The sequence below is a fragment of the Oculina patagonica genome, chromosome 14 (assembly GCF_052425735.1).
Source record: "Oculina patagonica isolate OP01 chromosome 14, crgOcupat, whole genome shotgun sequence".
Taxonomy (NCBI): domain Eukaryota; kingdom Metazoa; phylum Cnidaria; class Anthozoa; order Scleractinia; family Oculinidae; genus Oculina; species Oculina patagonica.
Window position 1 is genome coordinate 1814166 of NC_135771.1, and position 23864 is coordinate 1838029.

Here is a 23864-nt window from a genome sequence, read left to right on the forward strand (position 1 = left end):
AACGTCTTGAAAGAGTTTAAACTGCGATTGAAGAAAAGCGTGACCGGCATAAAATTAAGCAAAGTCAAGTGAAGAGAAAAGAAGTGAATTAAAGTTGGGTGTTCATATACACCTATTTTAAGAAATAAAAAGTAATATGATTAAGTCTAAAGTTTAAAGTTCAGTAATTCGTATATAGCACTTTAAAAAATCTATTGACAAAAAAGTTTATTCACAACATAATTTACAAGTTCAAAGTTTTCTTTTACCAGCGTGAATGTAGGACCTTTTCTTCTGTTCTTTTGTTCGTGCTTGTTGGAAATTGGAAATTAAAAAAATTCAAGGAAGAAATATATCGATTCACCTGTAATATTAGTTAGCTCTTCACCAGTGAGAGCTTTTCCAACAACCATCAGATCTCTCAAGTATCCCCTTAATGCATTCATGTTATCCCTCTTTAGCCCAATATCATAAACGGAAAACTGATAACTTTTGTCAGGGTATGAGCCACTCGGCACAGCCTGGGTTCCAACCTTCTCGCCATCAAGGAACAAGTAAGCCTCGTTTACGTTGCTGTCTTTGACCGCCGCGACATGAAACCACTTGTCGATTGGTGGAGACCTGGACAAAAATTGAAAACTTCTTTATTATGGTACATGCGGTAAAATAGATTGATTTTTCTTGAGTAATGCTGAATCACAGTATGAGTGTGTAAAGACTGGCTCATAGCTCTTGGCGTTTAAAGGACCCTAGTCAGCCACGTCTTTGTTTTTGTTTACATACAAGAATTTCGGTATTATTTTTTCGCGGAGCGTGTCTAAACGAAAAAGATCACTGTGAAACTGCTAAAAGTAATTTTAAAAACAGACTTCAAGTAACACAAGTTACAGCAATGCAAAATAAAATTTCGCATCGATTTATAGTTTTCATAATTTCGATGACATTGAAAAATGGCGGAGGCTGGCTAGGGTTGTTCAGGTTAAACTGATAAATTTTACTCAAAAGAAACAAAAGAATGATAAAATAACTAGTAAAAAATAAGCACCGATTATTTGAAAAAAAAATCATTGTTGTGGCAGTTTAAGACCTCGGTAAAGCAAACGCACAAGGTTGGACAAGGATTTCTTTTAATATACGCAATGTCCGAATTAAGATGGCAGAGAAAATGGTGAATGTCACACACTTCGTGCGTGCAAGGTAACATGGTTGCGCGGGATCCCTTAACTGCGGTTTCTGTAGCATGAAGTGGCTAGGAGTATTTCTACTCCCCCGGGATGGGATGCTTGTAGTCCATCACATCAGGTTAAGGGGTTGACCCAACAATTTGCCAGTACCCATTTATACACCTGGGTGGAGAGAGGCACTGTGAGATTAAAGTGTCTCGCCCAAGAACACAACACAATGACCCTGGCCAGGGATTAAATCAAAACAGCACACAATTAGGCCAACGAGCCTCCAACGCTGAATCGCCATGTAAATTTATACAAATTCCCACAACTCATTAGACATGGACGGCGGAGCATTTTTCTAACTGGGGGGGGGGGGGAGGCTGACTAGTGACTTGAAGTGGGGGGGGCTTAAGGGACTCTTCTCTTATTAATTCTTTATTTTTTCTGTAAAAGTGGGGGGGCTAAAGCCCCCCAGTCCCCCGGCTCCGCCGTCCCTGTTAGAATGAGTTGGGGGTATGAGTAGTCTCATAAGACCTTACCCAGCCTCAAACCATGGCTTATATTCGCCTTGGTTAGTGTACACTCCAAATTGCAGTTTTTCATTCGAGTACGCTTGGACAAGGAATTTTAAGGGAGGTGACCAGGCGCTGTAGATCGGTGAGGGAACTATCGCAAGACTCTGCAGTTTTACCCAGCTGGCGATGGTGAAACTTTTGTTTCCAAAATCTACTGCTGGGGTTGTAGCGTGCGCGCCTGTTCCGTCGAGGTACAAGGATTTCACACCGTCTTCCTCTTTATATATTGATCCATTTTGAAGACTGTTCAAAGAATGAAACACAGCAGTTATGGAGTATTAAAATTTAATGATCACGTGATTGATAAAACCTTACATCATCATCATTAAAATCATCATCACGTGATTAGGTGTTTTGAAACCCCGACCGAAACCAAACAAAAACAGAATGTCATGAGAAAATGCGGGAAGGGGCTTGTAATTATAAACGAGCGTCAACTCTCTCTTAACGGACACCTCTTCAAGACTAACACCTGGTGTTGATCCCGTCCCTGCTGTTTTTTGGCCATTTTATTGTAACTAAACTCCCCATAAGACGGACATCTCTCTAAGACGGACAGTTGGAACCGGTCCCGGCAGTGCCCGTTTTGGAGAGAGTTAACTGTATTCCAAAGGCATTATATAAATAAGGAAATGAAACCAGACAAGACAAACAAACACTTTTTCGTCAGTGGTGTTTCAGGAAACTCCGTCGAAAAGAAAAAACAAGTGTCAAGGACAAAGACGATGTTTCTTTACATCGCGTGGTATCAAGGGTCAGTTCGCAGTTGGACATAGTCTCGACTTGTGGCCATGCCTACCTGACATCCAAATCAGTTCCATCCAGAATCCAGTGTGACATTGTCTGGTTTGGGGCTTTACCTTTATGTCAAATTAAAATACACGCATGTGAATCACGTCAAAAAGTGCAACTCACCACTCCCTTAACTTTAGCACTGTTGATTGATTAGAAGATCCAGGATCTCCAGTCATGAAGAAAAAACAGTGTTTACCCAGTTTCGCACTAACCAAATTTTTTTCAGTTTTTCTGACTCTAAAAATACTGATCAAATGAAACATAGGTAATTAAGAACAGCCTTACTTTTTTTGTTTACTATCATATCAAGACGCGTGTAAGGCTGTAGCAACATTAAACAAAACTCCCTGATTTCTTTTTGAAGAATATATGTAGACTATGTACCAAGATACGCCTATTCAAGACTTTAGTTCGACCGGTCCTGCTATATGTGAAACATTGAAGATCACTAAAGCTGATGAACGTACGAAACATGAACAGTTTCTAATGCCAGTACCTGAGACAGATACTGAGAATTAGATGGCAGCAGAGAATTACAAAGAAGAGAGTGGTTGAAATGGCAGGAGTCAATGACATGAGCTGCGAGGTACGACGAAGAAGGTGGAACTGGCTGGGACACATACTCAGGAGAGAGGGTGCGAACTACTGCTTCACAGCATTGGGATGGACCCCAGGGGGGATACTCCGGCTTGTAAATGACGGGGATGATCGAATGGAGGCAAAACTCAGGACCCCAAAAAATCCCTAAGTCTTCCGACATTACCCAAAAAAATCCCTGGACCAAAAATAACCCACAAAAAATCCCTTGTCAAATTACCCCTAAATGACCTAAATTGCCAGGGGGCAATTATATAACACAAAGGGCGCTTTCCATTCGACCAAAAATTCTGGTTTGAGTTTCCGGAAAATTCCAGTGGCAAATAGAACAGCATTTTCCTACTTTTCCGGTTGACTGCACGGAAGGCAAAACAAAATTTGCATATGATCAGGTTGTGCGTCTAATATGGAAATTTCTACGGTGAATTAAATTAATGCTTTGTGGCCGGTTTCCTGCACATATAGTTCGATATTTTTGCAAATAAAAAGCATTCCGAGCACTGAAAATAAACGCCATGAATGACATCGTGGCCACAAATACAGGGACCTTTAAAAAGGCACACTACAAGCAACGAAAACGTCGCCAACCCAAAAAGTTTAATGAGCAAAACAATGGTGTAGCCTACACGCGCGTTATAAATATTTGTACATTTCTTTGCTGCCGCCTGCAAAACATCAACGAAAAACAACCGAGTTCACCTGAATTTTTTGTTTGGAATTTCAAGAATGCTTCCTTAACACATGTAACTGCTTTCAGCTGCACAAATCGCTAAATTTTCTGCCGAAGGAACTTAGGCTGAGTGTAAAATGGTAGCTTTTTCCAAAATTTCCGGAAAAGAGGACAACCTCGCAAGGTAGACCCAAATTTTCGAAAACAATTTCCGGGAACTTTCAGTTCCATTTGATTTTGCTTCTGGAATTTCCGGGGTTTTCGGTTGAATGGTTCGCATTTCGGAAAGACAACACTTTCCGGATTTTCTGGAAACTTTCCCAGGAAATTTCTGTACCATTCGTCCTTGTTCCGAAATTTCCGGAATTTTTGGTCGAATGGAAAGCGCCCAAAGAAAACCATAAAGATTGAACGCTCCTGTTTGTTTAATCATCATACCATAAATACGCGAAGGTCGCGTCAAGGCACTTTAGTTCGTTTTTAATACCCCCAAAAATTCATGATGATGATATGTAGACAATCACCTGCTGTTGTGTGTGTTTCAATTTGGTCAAGTAAATGGTAGAGGAACTCATTTTCGTCCTCGCGGTTGATTGATACCAATTCTCCACCAATCGACTGACAAAACTGTCGTGCTTGTCCCCAGGTCTTTCTCTCTGGAAACAACTTGACAAGTTTGGCACCAAATCTATACCAATCATCGGGGAGAGCTGTGAACGAAGGAACGGAAACAGTTTAATGCAAATGGTTTTCCTTACTTTTCAATTGTTCACTTAAGCCATTTTTGATTTAATAAAGCACAGGGGTTTGGCTGAGTATTTACAAAAATAATCCTGAAATGGTCGCGATAAGAAAGAAACGATACTACATAGAAAATTTGTTAAAAATTTTAAATTATGATAAGAAATTTGTTCTTGTCTTTAAGGTTTTTCTAGTTTAACAGTACTGGGAAATTGTGGAGTTGTGGTATAATGTACCAGGGGTTTACGTAATAACCAAACTGATAGTTTATAATTGAACAGAAACTTGTAAAAAACTAAACTTGTGCTAGGTTGGGTGGCGAAGGTAAAGTTTTTGTCGATCTTTTAACTTTAAAAGAAAAGGCTAGGTGGCCTTCCGGAATTTTAGCACTTAAAACTTGAATTTATGATCAAAAAGTCGACAATAAGTGCCAAGACGAGAACGTGCCACTTTCGGTTGCCGTCCGTTGCTCAAAAACGCCTAAGCTAATAAGCTCTTGTGGGATTTCGCAGTCTTAGTTGTTTTGTTTGGTGAGAAAGTACCCTTCATCGTTCGCAGAAAACTGGAGAAAGATAAAAGATTTCAAATATACTAGTGGCTTGGTGATTATGGACTAATTTTCCATTCCAGAAAAAGATGGCTTTATTGTACTTGTGTGGTTTTAGTTTGATCTGTTTTCAGTATTTAATGATTCGCATTGGTGTCTCTTTGGAATTATTTCAACAACTGTGTGAGGACATCTTACCATCCTTATAGACACATTCCTCCAACGTGCAATGTTCAACTTCCTAATGTTAAAACAAAGACAAACAATTTGAATGCAACGTTCTTTCTTTGTCCATTTTAAGAGCGTACATAATGGAATGTGTGGCTAAAAAAGGGTTGTCGACTATCACCAGGGTTCATACCCTTCTATACATAGTTAATAGAGGGAAATGGTTAGGAAGCCCGGCAAACATCAAAGAAACAAACAAAGACGCCAAGATTTATGTTGGAAGGTCCACGACCCTGCACATCTTTTGTTTTGCACTCATACACTATGCATGAATTACGTAATCGCAGTGTTTTTATTGGTTAGTTGCATAAACACACGTAACCACCTATTGTATTTTGTCAGGTTTTTTGCAGGGTCAAACCCCAAAATAGCGAACAATTCGAACAAAAACATACAACAAAGAACTTTGCCAGGCTTCCTAACCATTTCCCTCTATTAACTATGTTCTATATAAACACTTTTCCATGACTTTTCAAGGACTCAGATTGATTGTTCTAGGACTCCAAAATTTTTTCATTTACCCTGTCACTCCCAAGATCTCAATATTATTTCTCCTTACTGCCTGTACATTTCTTAGAATGTTAGTTCTGAGAATTCAGTTGTTACTTGAGTTTAACAGATTTCCAGAACTTTCCAGAACCGGAAAGCTTTTTCTAGGACTTTCCAGTCCTGGAAAATGCCACAATAAATTTCCAGGACTTTCCAGGTTTTTTAAGACCCCTACGAACCTTATATAACGTTGCATTGCGACTAAGAATATGAAAAAAGTGAGCTATTCTTCACATCGATGCTGTAAAATACAAAGCAACCCACAAAAATAGCCGAGGTGGTATATTTACCGCCATTTGTTGGTACTGACTTCCGGTGCTTGGTATCAAATCTTGTGGGTCAGCGGTTTTGGTAGAATTATTAAGCTCACACGTGACCCGTCCTGTTAGTAGTTTTCGCACGTTAATAGAGAAACACAACGGTGTGTCCACACAATCCCAACGACATTTTATTGGGTCAGCGGCATTTACAGTAGCTATCACGTGATTCTGTAGTGTCACACCTTCTTCTTTAACAAACTTTGTCATTCTGCATCCAGTGACGAAAGGCAACCAAAACAACGCTATCCACTTCATGCTGTAATTAAAGTTTACACAAATATGTTTATATCACTTTATCAGTTAAGTTTTGTTAAGATTCAGTAGGCCCTTAGAGTGTTCTACTGAGAGGAGGTAGGCTGAATTCCCAGCAAGGGACAAAATCCCAAAGGCAAGGGAAAAAAGGCAGAAAAATTAATCCTGATGGTCTTATAGTCTTAAAATCCGCGAAGAAACATATTAGTTAAACTCCTTTAACTATTTAATTATTTTGGGTTATTTTTTGTTAAATTTTACACTGTCAATCAAATTATTTTAACGTGTGTCGAGTATTACGCAAATACTGTGATAACTACATAAACAGCGTCTCTAATGTAAATTCTTGTGAAGAACAAATTCTCTCTGAAGAAGGGCTGGTTTGGTCAACCGAAAAATGGTACACCAAATATATATTCATTGAACGCTGTATCGGTCTCTGCTTATATATCCCTCATTTTAATTTTGTGCGGCATACACACAGAAATGCCGACTAAGTCAGTCTGTTTGTTTGTTTATCCGGCTGAATACGGGAACTTTCGTTCTGCGATCTCACTCCGGCTGTCCCTTGTCACGAATGAACAGAACTTCGAGGGCTAAGTAATTATAATTAGTAAGAGTAACTATCGAACATGTACAGTCTAGATGCTCTCCTTCGGTCGAATCTGTTTGCTATCGTGGTAAAGTAGGAAGAAAAAAAAATGCCCACAACACGGGGCATTTCAAGTCTCTTCTCTAGTCGATCACCCATCCAAAAACAAACCCCACCTGGCAGGGCTTAATTCCCCTTGTGGTATCAGTCCTAGCCGATACAAATGATTTTAAACAAGGGAAATTATATTCATGATTTTAATTGATCTTTCTAACAAATTTGGCACTTTTGTGCTGAAAATGGACTAACCTTTTCTCCAACGAAGGCATCAGTGTATTTGTAAGTTGTTTACGAAAATTAAACTTCATTCATTTTCAGATCAATAGAAATTGTGTTCGGCAAAACTTCTTTGTTAAAATATTTTTTTGCCGACCGTAATTCCTACACGAAAATTTTATTTCTACAGGGGGACGCCAAATGTTTATTTTGTCAAAACACGGAACTTTACCCCACATGCGTATTTGTTTAGTCGCTTGAATTTTTATTTTTATTTAAAAAAGAAACACAGTCTGTTCTCAAGTTTTTTAAATGGACAAATCATGAAATAATTAATGTGGAGATGACAACATGCAAATTTGTACAAAAGGACAGTGCTCACCGTTTTGCAGCTTATTTGTAATTGAATAAAGTAATTTCCTTGCAGCATAGCTCAAAAGGCCGTCATGTAAAGTGAGTATAGTTGTGTATAACAAATGCAACCATGCCGGTCCGGCCAAAGATAAACTTCACTCGCATAATACATACTTGTTTGATACGCATTCTTCTGAGTACGTTTCTTCTAGTTGACTACGTGACATGCGCTTAGCTTCCGTAAACTCGTAAGCCCATCGAAACAAAATTCAGCGCCTTTTAAGAATTTCAACAGCTCCAGGTTTAAACAAATTAATGCAGGAGTTATCTGACGTTACCAAAATAAAGCCTTATAACAACAACGATTTTATTGCTTTCTCCACATTTAAAAAGAAATACATTCAATAAATGACTCGTTCAGCTTGTAAGCTGCACATGTACGCATTGCAGACCTATTTTCTATGTTAAGCAGGTTAGTTTACTATTCACATGACTTTGAATACGCCACATATTTCTATGGTTTCGGTCTAATAAACCAGGTGGGACGTTTGGAGAACAAAAGAATATTATATGACGCATATAAAAAAGCCAAGGCCATGTATGATACTGTTTTAGACAATAACTAAGGACAGGAGACCATTAGTAATGCTAAGAATGATTCGCGCGATCTGATTGGTCAGAAGCTACTCACTATTGTAGTAACCATATATCACATGGGAATTATTATGTTCAAAAAAATTCAAACATTCCTCCTGATTTCTAACTGACATACCATAGAAAAACGTGGTATACAGGAAAAATCTGCATTGAAGAACACGTGTTTTGGGGGTTCAGGCTGATTTTGTTTTTATATATATATCGGGTGATTTTTGCAAAATCAGCCTGAAATGTTCTTAAGGTTTTCTTAAAACTGTTGCTAAAAAAATTAAATACTGCATAGACTACCAACAGATGGAATCAGTGTGCAAGCTAGCACAAAATTTTAATTAATTAATGAATGGAACCAACCTTAACTGCATTAATCAACGCAATAATATTACATTGGGTAAGGGGTAGATACAACTTTTTTTATATAAGAACAATTTTCATTTTTCAGGCTGAATGTTTTCTCATGTATATGGTACCTTTTTGTACCGAATCTCAGCCTGAGTGTTCCTAATCGCCTTGTTCTTCTATGCGCGGGTTTTTGCTGTATTGTCTACTAGATATAGATTTCTGCGCTCGCGAAAATTTTAAGTCAAGGTAAAGTACGAGCAAACTTCATCGTGAGAATGATTCCAAAACAATTCTGATTGTCTATTGAAAACCAGCAGGTACATCTATCATGTGGTCGTTTGTTTTTCGTGTGGTCTCCCGCAAATAGGGAGTTTACAAATTTGCACCTGCTTTATAACTGAGCTATCTAATAAAACAGGTCATAAGACTTAGGAAAAAGCGTAAATTAACTTTAATTCTCACTCGATATAATTTTAAAATTTTATCTTTAGAAGAAAAAGCGTTCACTTTTCAAAATGCATCATTCAGAATCACAAATCTATTTTAGCTAAGAAAACAAACTAAACTAAGAAACACCGTTCCATACCGCGGGGCGAGTTTTCAACTTATAATTTATTTTGACACCTGCAAGCTGGGCGACGCTTTTGATTTGCTTTCGACCGTTTTCCAGTTTAATTGCATTACAAGAAAATTCGCATCTGGCATTTCATCCGCAAATGAAATTAAAAAACCCCGTTTTATTTTAAAACTTAAAGCTAAATACTGTAGGTTGTTATCAGAGATAAAAATATGTGTAAAGATGTTTTAGTTAAACATTTTAAAATAAAAACTATATAAGCAAGGATCAACGTCTCGCTGTCTTCAAGAAAACGAACTTTGCTATTTGCGTATCTCGCTAGTTTTTATTTTAAAACACTATGTCTATCTTTTAATTTCTTTAAGTCATTTCTTGGTGTATAAGTTTTATATAGTTCAAAACATATTTTACAAGTGTTGAAGCACTTTCAAATCGTCCAAACATGTTTTAAAATTTCACGATTAATAACTTACTGTAGATTTCAATATTTTATTGCGGAAATAAACATATTTGTTGTAAAATCATGTGAATTGCTAAGTTGTTAAGATCCGTGAAGACCGTTTTTAGTATTACTTCGTTTAATCGAGTTAGTTTCCGTTAGTGAAAAAAGTCAAACAAATATTGCCTTGGAAGTTAAATAATTTGAGCTAATGAAAACTGACGCTGTGCTCGAGTGCGTGAAGATCGATGTTATGAGAAATTGACTTTAAACTTAGGTGCAGTTGTGAGGTGGAACAAATTGACCCAGCTAACATTATGGCGAAGTCAGCAGTCAGGACATCCTCGAGACTCAGATGTAATAAGTTGGTGGTTTATCCTTATTGTACATTTTTGAGATAGAGTCGCAGATAATTATCCTTGGTTTGTTTCTAAAAGACTTATGTAGACACTGCCGTGTTAATTTTAATGAAAATCCGCGAATCTGATTGGTTTTCCTATGGTTCTTTATTTAGCAACAGCGAAGCGCGCGAGTGACGTCACGACTCCGACAAGACTCAGACAAACAAATCAGAATGGCGGACGATTTTCCGAAAACACTTTCTAAAACAGCCGATGTTTCTAAAACACTTTATTAAAACGAAAACTTGGCCTAGATTCCATTTATTTCTCTCAGAACACGCTGATGTTTTCTGAGGCTCGAAGGGGTTTAATCATTTGCGTTCAATTCTATTTTTAGACCTTGCGCGCTTCACTATTGGACTACGAGCTTGAGTTTTCTAGAAAACGAGGGCGAATAGTCTAACTGTGCTAGTAGACACTCTAAGCGATCTCAGTCCAAAAAAGAATTTAACGTTTGTTCAATCTTAAAATCACAAATTATGTTTCCTTTGAAGAGAAACGCGTGTACGATCGTGTACAATCAGCGACTATAAAATACGTATTGGGGAGACCAATCAGATTCGTGGATTTCCAGTAGAACTTAGTTGAGTGTAAAGACCTTGTTGCGGAAACATTGCTCCTTTTCATGTTTCCTGGGTGGCTAAATTTGCGGGAGGCAAGAAAAAACGTTTTCCTGCCCGAGTGGCTAAACTAGGAAACAATGTTTCGGGAACAAAGTTTCAGGCATGCGCATAAACTGTTCAACATTGCCACCATGGTGGCTAAACTCATTCTCGTCCCCAGAGGCTGCGATCCTTCTGGTCAGCGACCAGAAGGATGGCGGCTTCTGGGGACGAAAATGGGCTAAATTGGGCAACATATGTTTCGGAAGCAAAATTTGTGTCCGGGAAGGGAAACTGTTTTTGACTTGAGGCAGAAACATCTTTTGTTTCCGTAACTGAAAAAAATTGATTCCGCAACATATGTTTCCCGCGTGGCTAAACTGGGAAACATTTGCGTCCGCAACAATGTTTTCTAGTTTAGCCTTAACTGTTAAGTAAAACACAATTTTTGGCTTAAAAATAAATTAAGTTGCTGATTTTCGACTTCAACCCTGTCTTCTAAAACAGACTACTTTGCCTCGTTTTCCTTGAGCGATAGTCAACTCAGCTGTGTCTCACGGACTGTTGATTGCTCATAGAAAACGAGGGCGAGTAGTATTATATTGTTAAGTGGGTTGCAGTACAAATAGAGACGGTCTCTGAATTTTCGATTCAAAATCGCAGGTAGTTTCAGCGGTTTTTAAAATAATCGCGTCTTGGTAACCAGTTTGATTATTAACCGCGGTAGGAATTGTTGATATTTCACTCAAAGGTGTTAATTTGAATATTTAATGGGTTTTTGTCGAAAGCAATTTCAATAAAACTGAAGCTTTTCGTCGAGAAATTGAGTCGATGCCAATGAAAACCCGAATTTCTCGCCTTTCTTGACTGGAGAAGACGCCAAATTTTGACTGCATCCGGGTAAAACAGGAACAGTTGCTAGAGAATGCCCGGATGGTTAGTCTGAGGTGATACAATGCGGTTTTCTACCACAAACTATAATCATACAGTGCTTGCTTTTAGTTGTTAAATATTATCGCTTATAGCTTACTGAATATATTTTTAAACCTAAGAGAAAACGGTGAGAAATTTAACCAGAACTGCTCTGATTCTTTTTTTTTTAAATTCGAGCTCCGAGTAGATTTTCAGTAGTTTTTATTTGGAAACCGACGAAATGTTTTCAAAGCATGCTTTGCCAGGGGTTATTGTATACGAGTGAAAATATTCATAAGTACATTGTGGTGATGCGTTTGAATGATTTATTAAACATAGTCTAGAGTTCTAAAGAGATTAAGGTTAAGAACCAGCGTCCGGAGTCTTCTCTGTTTGTTCAAGATTTGATTTGCTCGGACCAGCTGAAACTCGATACAATTCCGATTCAGAAGATCCTGCGCACAGTTGTTTTAGGATAATGAGACCAAGCACTATTATATAACAACGCCGGCACAAGCCATGGACCGGCACGGACCTAGGACAGCGCTGTAAGGTACGTATAACTAAAAACACACCGAGGTTACCTCAAGTGTGAGACGATTTTATAACTTGACAGTTTATGATAACATCAAATTATCAGTCAAAACTTTTCTCGCTATTTCTATTATGTCATTAATTTGAGCTATACTATATCATCTTATGCCCTCCGGCGTTTCAATACAATCTCTAAAGCTCCCATAATGCTGGAATATTGTAATCATACTCGGTTTTGCCAGTAATATGTTGACCGGTTTCTATTGACTGTGTTTGATTTTTATGTTTGCCGCCTAAAAAAAGCCGTGGAAGGATCACACAATTGCATGGAGTGACAGCCTGAATTCAGCCCGTTTAAGCCACACACTGAGCTTTCTATTGACTTCATTTATAACTTCATTATTATTTCAACTTGTATTTATAGACTGTTATTGTTTTTGATGTATGAAGCAGTGTTGAAATGCTGGGTCAAGGTGATAAGCGTCAGAAGAACTTTAAAACAGCCGGTAGCTAGCACGGAGAGACTAAATAGATAAGAAAGAATTTACTCTTCATACGAGCGTAGCAAAACTATAAAGATGCCGGAGTGCGCGAGACTGAAAAGTGCGCGGGCAAAAACCTTCGTCGTCGACCATGATGAAAATTAGTAAGCGGATTCAGACTTTCATACGAATAGCCGACAGTTGTAGCCTGTGAACGCCGAGACGGATTTCACACAGACTGTTGTTCGGCGGCGTCAAACAAACGTCTGAGTTTCCAGGCTACAAAGTTGACGAGAGCGCGCCATGAGAGTGCATGAGAATAAGCGGCCAAACGAGAGATGAGTTTGAATCCTCTGCTACTCACGTTCACGCAACGTAACTCACAAAAACGTAACGTTCACGCAACGAAACGCACAAAATCTCCCGTAAAGGCTGTTTGGACTAAGATTAGGCGAGAAAGAATTTCAAAAACAGATAACCTAGCACAGCAGTACAAAATCTTCCGACACTTAAACAAAGTCATTTATTTTATTTATATATATTTTTTATTTTGTGAGAATGTAAACACTTGGAGCGAGAATTAGAAACTACCAGAACCGAGAAGAGTCAAGGTGAACTAAAGACATGTACACATGTTTAATTTTCAACCGGCTATGCAAATTACTGAAATTAATAAGGTATTAACCTGAAGAATCTTATTTCTTTGCTAATGAAGTATTTCTTCAATGTTTTATCACGCAGGTTTCTATGGTGAAACCAGAAAACGTAACAAGCTAAAGGATGTACCTTAACCCAAGAGAAAACATGTCTGACTCCGCTGAAACAAACGAAACGCAATGTAAGGAGAATGTGCGTGAAAACATGAATGGTGGATTAGAGGAACTCGAGATGATTTCAATGAAAGCCATAGAGTCAGTTCCTTCTGAAAGCTACCTTTTACCCCAAACTGAGCTCTCAGAATGTCCACGGAGAGCCACAGGACGCACAGAAAGGAACCTTCTCTCCCACACTGAACTTCCGGAGTGGCTACGCGGAAATGAATTTTTATCTCACTTTCACAGGCCTCCCATGCCATCGTTTCGATCTTGCTTTAAGAGCATTTTTACAATCCACAGTGAAACTGGAAATATCTGGACTCATTTGATTGGTTTTGTTGTTTTTGTTTGCATCACATCGTACATGCTTTTGCGGCCGGTGACAGCTTCAACTCCATTTCCCAAAGACTGGCAGGAAAAGCTTATATTTGCGTGTTTCTTTGCCGGTGCAATCTTCTGTTTAGGTATTTCATGGATTTTCCACACTGTCTACTGTCACTCTAAGTCTGTTTCCAAGATATTTCGCAGGTAGGTTTACCGCACTATATCAAAAGCAATTTACAACTGTTATTTTGTTTTCGTGCTTCTCGAACTCTCCACCGGTCATGATCATATGTTTTTTGTGGTTGGTTCATTTACGACGCTTTATAGGTTAACTGATTTGTGATTCCCCGTATTGTTTTAGTATTAGAGTGGTATAAAATATCAGGCAACTAGTAAAATCACAAAGCTACAGTCTTATTAAGCCATATAGCGTGTGAACAGGCTTGTTGGAAGGGCATAGGGCGAAAATTAAACAAAATATCAACGAGCCGCAAAAGCTGGGATCGTTTCACTCGTCGATTTTTCCTTCTCCCGTATACCCCGCTAGGGAGACTGTTCACAGCCTATGCATGAATCAGTCAGTCAGTCAGTCGACAGTCAGTCAGTCCGCCAGTCAGTCAGTCAGCCAGTCAGTCAGTCAGTCAGTCGACAGTCAGTCAGTCCGCCAGTCAGCCAGTCAGTCAGTCAGTCAGTCAGTCAGTCAGTCAGTCAGTCAGTCAGTCAGTCAGTCAGTCAGTCAGTCCGTCAGCCAGCCAGTCAGTCAGCCAGTCAGTCAGTCAGTCAGTCAGTCAGTCAGTCAGTCAGTCAGTCAGTCAGTCAGTCAATCAGTCAGTCAGTCAGTCAGTCAGTCAGTCAGTCAGTCAGTCAGTCAGTCATCCGATCACTCTGTGGGTCGGTCGGTGAGTCAGATCATTCCTTAATTGCCACATATAGTAAAAGTTACAGTCACGGCACTGTTAATTCATCAGATTAACGTTTCAATCCGAAGTTCTTTCTAACATGTTTAAAATACTCCTTATTGCTTTAGTAGACGATTGACCTGATTTTGTATGTTTTGTTTTTTTCAAGGCTTGACTACTCAGGCATTGCTATATTCATTATGGGATCGTTCATTCCCCCTCTTTATTATGGATTCTATTGTTCAAGAGTTCCAAAGATTGTTTACATCTGCCTGATCTGTTCTCTTGGTATTATTTGCATCACTGTTTCTTTGTGGGAAAAATTTAATGCTCCCGAGTACCGACTTTTGAGAGCAGGTAAGGTTTAGTCTTTCCTCATTGATTATTAATTCTAGAACACATGCGTGGCATGCGTGGTGTTTCCTTTGTAACATCACGATTGACCTGCAATCATGCGTTCTTTTTCTTCGCCGCGGTAGGAAAGGAACGCCTGATCGCAGGTTACATAAGTTTTTTTTTAAACGTCGGCCCCTTACTAGACGTTTGCTGCGTCAAAATCAGTGCATGTTATTAAGATCCCATCTTTGTAGGCCATAGAACGAAGGGACTGATCCGGTTCAGTACATTTGACTCTGAATGACTGCAACAATGCTAGCATCTGCTGGCGCAAAGCGACGACGGGACAAATATTTTAACATAGTGGACTGAATGTTTAATTTAAACACTCATAACGGGGGCCCTTTTTCCCGTGCCTTAGATCATTGACAGGCCTTATTATGAAAGACTGAAACCAGTTTGGACACTTCCGGATTTTTTGAACGACGAAAAACGTTCACCTACTAGAATGTTCAATATTTTCAAGATCTGAAACCATCCACGTTTTTGCTTATGGAATTCGAGCAGCTTCTCATTTATTCTTAGCCCGTCGAGCGTTAAGCGAAAAAACCGTGAGTGGAACTTAAAATGATGGCCGCGCAAAAAAACTGGCCATGGGGATAGACGCGCGCCTATCCCACGTTTTTGCGCGCTTTTTTGGTTATGAAAGTAGACCTTTCTCCTCCACAGAGGTTCCATATGAGGAGGGGACTACAACAAGGCTACAAAACAGGAGAACGCGGGGAACGACGAGAAGGCGAAAAAAGGGCGAAAAAACGGGGCCTTTCTTCTTCCTTCTTTCCTTCCCGGTATAGACCCCGCGCACCTTTGTTTTTCTCTCTCCAGGCTCCGCGCGATTACTTTTCAACTCTCCCCATTTCCCAGCAATACGAAAAATAAAGAAGGCCTCTTTGGAGGAGAGAGGAAAGTAGTCTGTTAAATGGGGAATCAGCATTGAATGAAGTGCTCGATTAACAACCAAATGTATTTGTGCTGTCAATTTTTTTAGGTTTAGTCATTTCGCTTGGTTATTCTGGATTTATTCCTGCTATTCACCTGATAGCCGAGTATGGACTGACGCTAGCTTACCGTCAGGCGGCCGGCGGATGGGTGGCTCTCATGTGCCTCCTGTATACTGCGAGTGCTGTCATGTATGCAACAAGGATTCCTGAGAGACTTTTTCCCGGAAAGTGTGACATCTGGGTGAGTAGATAAAACTGAGAACTTAGGGTGCTTTCAATTAATGGAAAGCACCCTTAAATTTTTAAGCCCTTTTTTCGACGTTTTTGCTTGTTTACAAGCTAAAAACGTAGAATAGGGGTTATGTGGTCAAAATTTGGAACCACATATTTGTAAACTCTCAAGGGACTTTTTTAATTTCTCAAGGGACTGTTTTAATTTCTCAAGGGATTACTTTCCGCTGTGGGTGATCTCGTGGAAAAAAACGTGACTTGTCACATTTACAAACGTTATATAACAATTTAAAAGTGACATGTCAGCTTTCTTATCTCAACGCACGTGTGTCTGAAAGGCGATCTATAAAAAGCGTCGCACAAACAATGGATTGCGTAACTAAAACACGAATAAATAATCACTAGCACTTACATCGTTTAAACATTACAAACGTCAAAAATAAACCATACCAAAAAAACTCGCTCTTTTCAAAGATATTATTGAAGTCAAAACAAATGGCTTCTTTTAGCTTAGGAGCGGTTAAATATTAGGCCAAATTTGGTCGCTACATGCAAGCGCAATTCTATTTCGTCATCAGCCTAGGTCGTTAGGGACGAGATTTCGCGTTGATAGCAATGTTGCATGAATCGGCTTTACAACATGCGATCGTATCTACGCCGTTCAAGTGGAATTTCAGTCAAAGACAGCAAAATTCTTTCGTATTTCATCTTCAAATATAATTCAAAAGCATTCACTGTATATATGGCTTTGGTTTAATCCTGGGTCTTGATATCCGACCCTCGCAGAGCCTAGACAAAACGCAGCTTGAGTGTAACGATTTGTTTACGCTGCAATTATATGCGCAATGTTTTCCCCGACAGTAGTCGGAAATATCCGTATTTTTTTTCGTGCTTTTTCGTGGAGCAATCGTAACGATACGGCCTTGAACACATTGAACAGCGGTCTACCTACCTTATTCTCACTAAATTTCGCGAGTACTTAATTTCGCGAAAAATCAAGAGCCATATTTCGCGAGTACTTAATTTCGCGATTTTGAGAGGAAGGTACAGTTGGAGTGTATTAAATTTCGCGATTTTTATCTATTCTTCAATATGAAGCTTTGACCTCGAAACTGTAACACAATAATTTATATGAAAGTCATCGTAGAAACAGCAAACAAAACAATATACACATGACAAAACGTAAGGTATTTATCAGTCTAAATCCCTAATAGGTTCATCTACGACTGCAAAAGCGAGATTTTGAGGAACTTGGCGGCAGAGATCAGTTCGAACAGTGCGATTGATAGACTGAGAGATGACTAATGGACAAAATTAAACATAAAACTCTTAAACATGAAGCTCAGACATGTTAGAATAACTATGATAAAACACATCGAGTTTCATTATTTTTTATATTATCAGTACGATATTAAATTTCGCGATTTTAAACTTCGCGTGTCCTATACTTCGCGAGTATTAAATTTCGCGATTTTTTCTACTCGCGAAATTAAGTGAGAATAAGGTATAACAATATAATTCAAATATGGCGTCGCAAAAACAAAGCGTCGAACGCATATTTTGCTGTTTCATCTGCTAATTTCGCTGCCGTAATCGACTGCCTCGAAAGGTCCTTGCAATTTTAAAGTATAGAATTGTCAGATCTCGCTGAAATTTGCACTGTTTATTTGTGTAATGTTAAGGAATATGTGTATAAATACCCGGCGCGGACGAGCCATTTTTGACAAAATTATATGGCTGCATTTCCTCCGCGAAGATAGGAAATTGTTAAACTAAACTACAAAGAAACTGCAATGATAAGTTCGAAGAACAATGCACAGGATAAACCTTCCACTCATACTTCATGCAAAAACGTCGATATCTCGAAGAGACTTTGATTTAACTGAGTTCCTTCCATTTTTTATTAGCCAAATCATCTTTCTACGGCTTAACAGACAGGCGATTTGAATTCCCCTCCGCTCACTGGCTTTGCCGCGAATTTCACGGTGCTACCGGCCGCGGCGAATGCATACAGGGCACGCAACCCGCTTAAAGGCCCTTGCGCGTACTCCGCGCTCACTCACAAGAGGAAAAACGCTTACGCGGTCGATTGTTCATTTTTTATTCTCGTTATAAGATCAATATTTGAATTTTTTTTTTAAAGTGGTTAAGTAGACTTTCTATGTTTAGTATGGAGGTTTTTTAACTAGTCGCCTCGTATTTGGAAAGCAATTAGACCTGAAAATGCACTTACCAACGTGTACCATACCATCGCATATCGCTACATACGGTATATCAGATGAATATAAACATTATATATAACACAGTTTGCTTTGCCGATACTAACCCTATCAACAACCAGACCATGGCCGTGGCGTCCTGTCGACATGCAGGAAATTTAATTATCATACTAATCGTTTAGACCATGAAGCATTTTATTTTTCATGTCATTACACTAATTTTGTCGATTTTTCTAATCTTTTTTAGTTCCAAAGTCATCAGATATTCCATTTGCTTGTCCTGGCAGCAGCCTTTGTCCATTTGTACGGAATCTGTCAAATGGCACAATATAGATTTGAACAAGGATCCGAGTGCCACACATGAGCTTCGATGGGCATTGTTGGATTCTTTCTATCAACCTTCGAGTGGATTACAAAAACAACCGCTACTGACGTACAGAATGCGTGGTTGTAAATGATAAATACTTGCTGTGTTTCCTATCTGGCGATCTTAAGCAAAAAACTGTCTAGCGCCAGGGTGGTAACCAGACTTTTGACAGAGATGAAGGAAGATCAGTGAACGCCGATGGCGCGCGCCGCGAATTTTGAAATCTACCGTAATGATTTAATTTAGCGCCCGGGGCGCTTATTTACTTTTGGCACCTCAAGGGAGGGCGCTTATTCGAGACAGGGCGCTTATTCGGGACAGGGTGCTTATTTAATTTTTTGAGAAACAACCAAATGTATCTAACAATAACAGGAACTGTAACAGTTAGAAATTTAAAAAAGTTCAGTTACTTTTAAAATAATTCTTCATTTTAACAGTAAATATATACATGAACCGTACGGTGAACGGTCAGGAGTTTATCTAGTTGACGTCAGTGACTTCAGTAGGGCCAGTTATCCACAATAGGGGCACTTATTAGAATAGGGGTGCTTATAAGAATGGGGGCGCTAATAAGAATGGGGGCGCTTATTGGAATAGGGGCGCTTATTTACAAAAACACATCGAAGGGGGGCGCTTATTCGGAAGGGGGCGCTTATTGGAAGGAGGGCGCTAAATCGAATCATTACGGTAGATGCACAAACGTTATTTTCCGCATTTTTACAAAGTATTTCTTCTGAAAAAGTCAATCTTGTTCAACTGTGCGTTTGTTTATGTTTGTGTTCATGCTAGTCTGCCTGCCAAGCCTTGCTCCAGGTTCAAATTCCTTTTTAGTTTTGTGCACATGCTAACAAGGCTTGGCGGGATGATTAGCGTGAACACAAAAGAATAACAAATGGCTGAGAAAGGTCTATTGCTGGCACTCCCGTTTTTACATCCGGACAGTTGGAGGGGACACCATGGAAAGGGACGCGTCTTTATAAAGAACACAACGCGAGGACGGAAAAATAGCAGCCTACGGATATAATTTGCTTGTGATGTACACAACGGGTTTTCCGCGCCTATTGAAATTTTAAGTGAAAAAAAGTAATTTGAATATACCATATATACTATTGGGATGAGAGATGTCTGCACATTCTTTGCCAGAGATGGTAACGCGTTTTGAAACATATGAGCTAGGTTACGCGGATAACGCAATGATTTGCCTATACTGACTTGGCCCTAGATTCCCGGGGGGGGGGGGGACTCCTATATGAAATGGACGGGGATGGTCGTCGGAAATTTTGAAAAGAACCCCTAAAAGAGACAAATCTGGGTGTGGCTCAAGCTTTTCTTCACCCCTAAAAGATACTACAATACTAAGAATAGAATTTATATTTGTATATTTCTTCGTGTGTAACCCTAAACGAAACCATTACGGCTAAAAATATTGGCGCTTTGCCCGGAACACCCTTAGCGAGACCAAATATCCGAAATTTACACCCCTAAGCGAGACGACGAGCATCCCGTCACTTTCATATGCGAGTCCCCCCCCCCCCCCCCCCTGGGCCTAGATTTGTTTTATCTGCTTTAATTAATTAATATATACCGAGTATACAAAACAACGACACGATTTTTTTAACTTTTGTTACTTAAATTAAATAATACGAAACAAAAGATGTCTCTTTCCTGCGATTATTTCTATCTTTTCTTGCACAAGAACCCTTGCGTTAAAAATTATCCGTTGGACTCGGAACGAACGGTCTATTTATAGTTGGGACGAGGGAGTAGGAGGAGAAAGAAACAAACAACGAAACGCCGAAACGTCGTATTGTCCTTACTGCCCCCCACCCTCCCCCCCTCCCCCGCTCCTGCACGCATCTTTCAGCCTCACCCTTAGCCTGCGAATACAGCCGCCTCTCATTCGCGTCCCGCAACGAAGAAGCAGAGGTTCTTTTGGTTCATCACGCAATCCTCTGAGGATTGCGTGACGTGCCAAAAGAACGAAGGCTAGCCCCACTCCTACTCCCTAAGTCGCTTCTCCGCCCCAAGCCTTCTCTGTTTTTTCAATCCAAGATGGCGCTCACGCGGCATCGAAAAACAGTTTTCGGTGATAAATCATATCGCAAACTGTAACTGTACCCAGGCTATGCACCGTGTGAGTGTTCGATGGACAAGGTACTGTTTTTGACAGAATATGAGACTGAAATACAGCAGTGAGGTCAGTGAAACGTACAAAGTCAGTTCATAAAATGCACCTATCAATGTTAAGCCGCTGAGGGGAGGCCGGGCATAGGCAGGGGATTTGACCGCAATTGCTTCCCCGTAGTGGGGACTTTTGACCGTTTTAATGGACTTTCCTACAACATTTTATTGAAGTTTGGTGACTCTTTTGAACATCCACGAATGCCCTGGGGTTGGGCATTTGATCAGAAAGTATCAGCTATGTTCAATTGTGTGGCCTATGCCCTATGCCCCCCCCCCCCCCTCAGCAGGTTAACACTGATACGTGTATATTTAGCTTATAAATTGCAAGTCTATTTAAAAAATTGTTGATTTGACTGCTTGGGTTTTAGACTGCAAGCTCAAGGTTTTTACAAGCTGATACTGCTGAAAAGAATTCTGCAGAGCACCAGAAATTAATTCTGCCTACAAATATTCCACATAAGCCTTCACACATTTAGAGTCATATTAAACTGAACGAAAGATACAAAATTGTATGCATAATGCACCTATCAGTGGTTTGCTTCAAGATGGGGGGGGGGGGGGGGCAACCCTAGGGGAATTTGATATTTTTTGGAATCCAGAGTGAATTCCCCACCCCTGGGTGTTGCCGAGGTGAGAATCACATATTGCCGAGTCTAACAACAGAACTTCAAATGGTCCAAATGTCACTACAAATTATCTAAAGTATCACACGAAAAATGTCCACACTCGTTCGTAAACCACGTTGTCCCAAAGGTCACAAGTTGAGCAGGTAACCAGGCCTTTCTTTCCGTAACCTGGCCTTTACTCTGCCCCAGTTCATCGCGGTAAGTCCGCGACACTCCCCCAGGAGAAAGTTCCGATTTCCGAGGAAAGGAGATTCTGCATCAGTTGCCTTGCTTGGGTAGCTGCTGCTCGGGTGGGATGCATAGTGGTGGAGGAAATTTCTGACGTTTTAGTTTCTTCAGTTGGCAGTCGACCAGAGAGAATCCAACCAAGATGAGATCCAAGCAAGTACAGTCCAGGTCTCACTTTCTTCCTTTCTGGCAAAACCAAATCACTGTAGTAGTCATTTCCAATCAGCAATTCCACACTTGATACCTCTAGTTCATTTGGGAGAGTGTTAGCAAGTTCATGTCCCCTTACAAGGGGGTCAAACTGCTCAGAATTGACAGGTGACCTCTGAATCATTCCAGTAATCTTTGGAACTACATTTGCTTGAATGTTCATTGTCTCTCCATTCTTTAATTTCAAACCAAGTTCAACCAGTGTAGTTTTAAGTTCCTTGGGCTTCGTGGAGCCAAACGTGAAGACAGTTAGGATTTCAGAATTGCTGGACTTCAGTTGAAGTTTATTTACTAAATCCTCACTTATGTAGGTTCTCTGGCTTCCACAATCTAGCAAAAGTCGGGTAGGCAGCTTCTTTGAAGTCTCGAGGTTCACAGTATCTGTCAGTGCAGTCTGCATAAGTACTTGTTCGCCAGAAACCAATAACGAACTTTCAGTTTTATTTTCCTCAGTAGAAGAAAACCTTCTTGGGCAAAGACTTCTGTGGTGATTTTTAACTCTTTTGCAGTGGAAACATGGTTTGCTAACCTTGCATTCTTTCAGTAAATGATTTGGCTTTAAACAGATGAAACAGTTTCCTTTGATTTTTGCCTTTCTTGATTCAACAGTTGGATACGTTTTACACTGGTCACTCCAGTGATCCTTTCTTTGGCAGTAAAAACAGCCTAATGTTTGACCTTTAGTGGAAGATACTGCATTTCCAGAAAGTAAAGCCCCGGTAGTTGTAACTCCAGGCCATTTCGCAAACAGTGATTTCTGGTTCTGAGACTTCACTTTAGTATCTTGGTCTTCAGGACTATAAATCAATGGAGTTTGACGCTCACCAACCTCTTGAGCACAAACATAACGTTTGAAAGCTTTTCGGATGCTTTCCACCGTCCATTTCTCCTCCATATCTTTGTACTCTTCCATACGGGACACAACTTCCTTTGGCAGCTTTGATTTAATCAGAAAAACAAAATGTGGCTGTTCCACATTCTCACCAAGGGCTTTAAGAGAACGAAGATGCTTCTCAATCGTGTCATAGGTTTCACGGAGTTTAGCAGTGAAAGGTGAAGAGATAGGAAGATCCATCAACGCTGAGTAGTGAGCATCCATCCTGATATCTTGTCTCCCAAATCTCTCTTGAAGTAAATTTATTGCCACTTCATAGTTGGAGTTAGTTAGCTCCAGCCCAGAGATAACTGCACTTGCAGCTCCTTCCAATTCAATTTTCAAATAGTTGAATTTGTCCACAGGTTGAAGATTTGGATTTCTGTGAATGGAGGCGTCAAATGAATCCCAAAATTCCTGCCATTTCAGGACATCTCCATTGAATTTTTGAAGTTCCAGTTTGGGAAGCTTGATAGTGGGAGTGTGACGAGTAATTGGAGTGCCAAATTCTTTTTCCAATTCAAGACATTTTTGTTCCATTTCTGCTTTCATCTTAAGTTCTGTATCTGTAGTCGCTCTTTTGAGTTCCATTTCCTGCTCAGTTTGAACCAATTTTCTCTTAGCCTCCAATTCCACTTCCAATTTCTTTAGTTCATGTTCACGCTGTTTGTCTATTTCATTCTGCTTCAACATTTCCAATTCCAGTTTCATCTTTTCCATTTGAATCTCTTTCTCTTGGTTTAGTTTTGCCAGTTGAAGATCCTTCTCTTGTTGAAGTTTTTCCATTTGAAGTTCTCTTTGATGAGCTCTTTCCTTTTCTCTTCCCTCATTTTCAGTTGTCTGCTGTTTTCGTTTGGCAATATTAATCAGAAGTGTTTTAAGATCGCAAATAGCTTCGTCTCCATCAAGCGCGAGAACACTGAAGTCTTCCATTTCATTTTCCAGTCGCTGGCTTTTAGCTTC

The 23864-nt window shown here is 39.8% G+C and overlaps 3 protein-coding genes across 4 annotated transcripts in view; 2 read left to right on the plus strand and 1 right to left on the minus strand.

Moving 5' to 3' along the window:
• Nucleotides 1–10081, minus strand: part of LOC144638955 (uncharacterized) — a 33060-nt gene extending 22979 nt beyond the window's left edge. The window contains exons 1-7 of the mRNA XM_078498231.1: nt 9971–10081; nt 6141–6426; nt 5272–5314; nt 4310–4495; nt 2523–2583; nt 1688–1966; nt 344–600 (exon numbers count right to left, since the gene is read on the minus strand). Coding sequence (XP_078354357.1) covers nt 344–600; nt 1688–1966; nt 2523–2583; nt 4310–4495; nt 5272–5314; nt 6141–6425 — 1111 coding nt within the window. The 5' untranslated portion in view covers nt 6426; nt 9971–10081. The remainder of the gene's footprint in view (nt 1–343; nt 601–1687; nt 1967–2522; nt 2584–4309; nt 4496–5271; nt 5315–6140; nt 6427–9970) is intronic.
• Nucleotides 10082–11861: 1780 nt separating this feature from the next.
• On the plus strand, nt 11862–20241 carry LOC144637924 (adiponectin receptor protein 2-like). Of its 2 annotated transcripts, none has more exons than XM_078497011.1 (5): nt 11862–12124; nt 13329–13930; nt 14795–14982; nt 16010–16203; nt 18660–20241. In XM_078497011.1, exons 2-5 carry the CDS (start codon nt 13368–13370, stop codon nt 18774–18776), a joined length of 1062 nt encoding a protein of 353 aa, XP_078353137.1. In that variant the 5' UTR covers nt 11862–12124; nt 13329–13367; the 3' UTR covers nt 18777–20241. The 2 variants fall into 2 exon arrangements, with proteins under 2 accessions (XP_078353137.1, XP_078353138.1); XM_078497012.1 differs by lacking the exon at nt 11862–12124 and adding an exon at nt 12306–12929.
• Nucleotides 20242–20829: 588 nt separating this feature from the next.
• LOC144638711 (uncharacterized) overlaps nt 20830–23864 on the plus strand; it is a 28459-nt gene continuing 25424 nt past the window's right edge. Inside the window, exon 1 of the mRNA XM_078497936.1 lies at nt 20830–20976. The gene's annotated coding sequence lies outside the window, so the exon portion shown is untranslated. The remainder of the gene's footprint in view (nt 20977–23864) is intronic.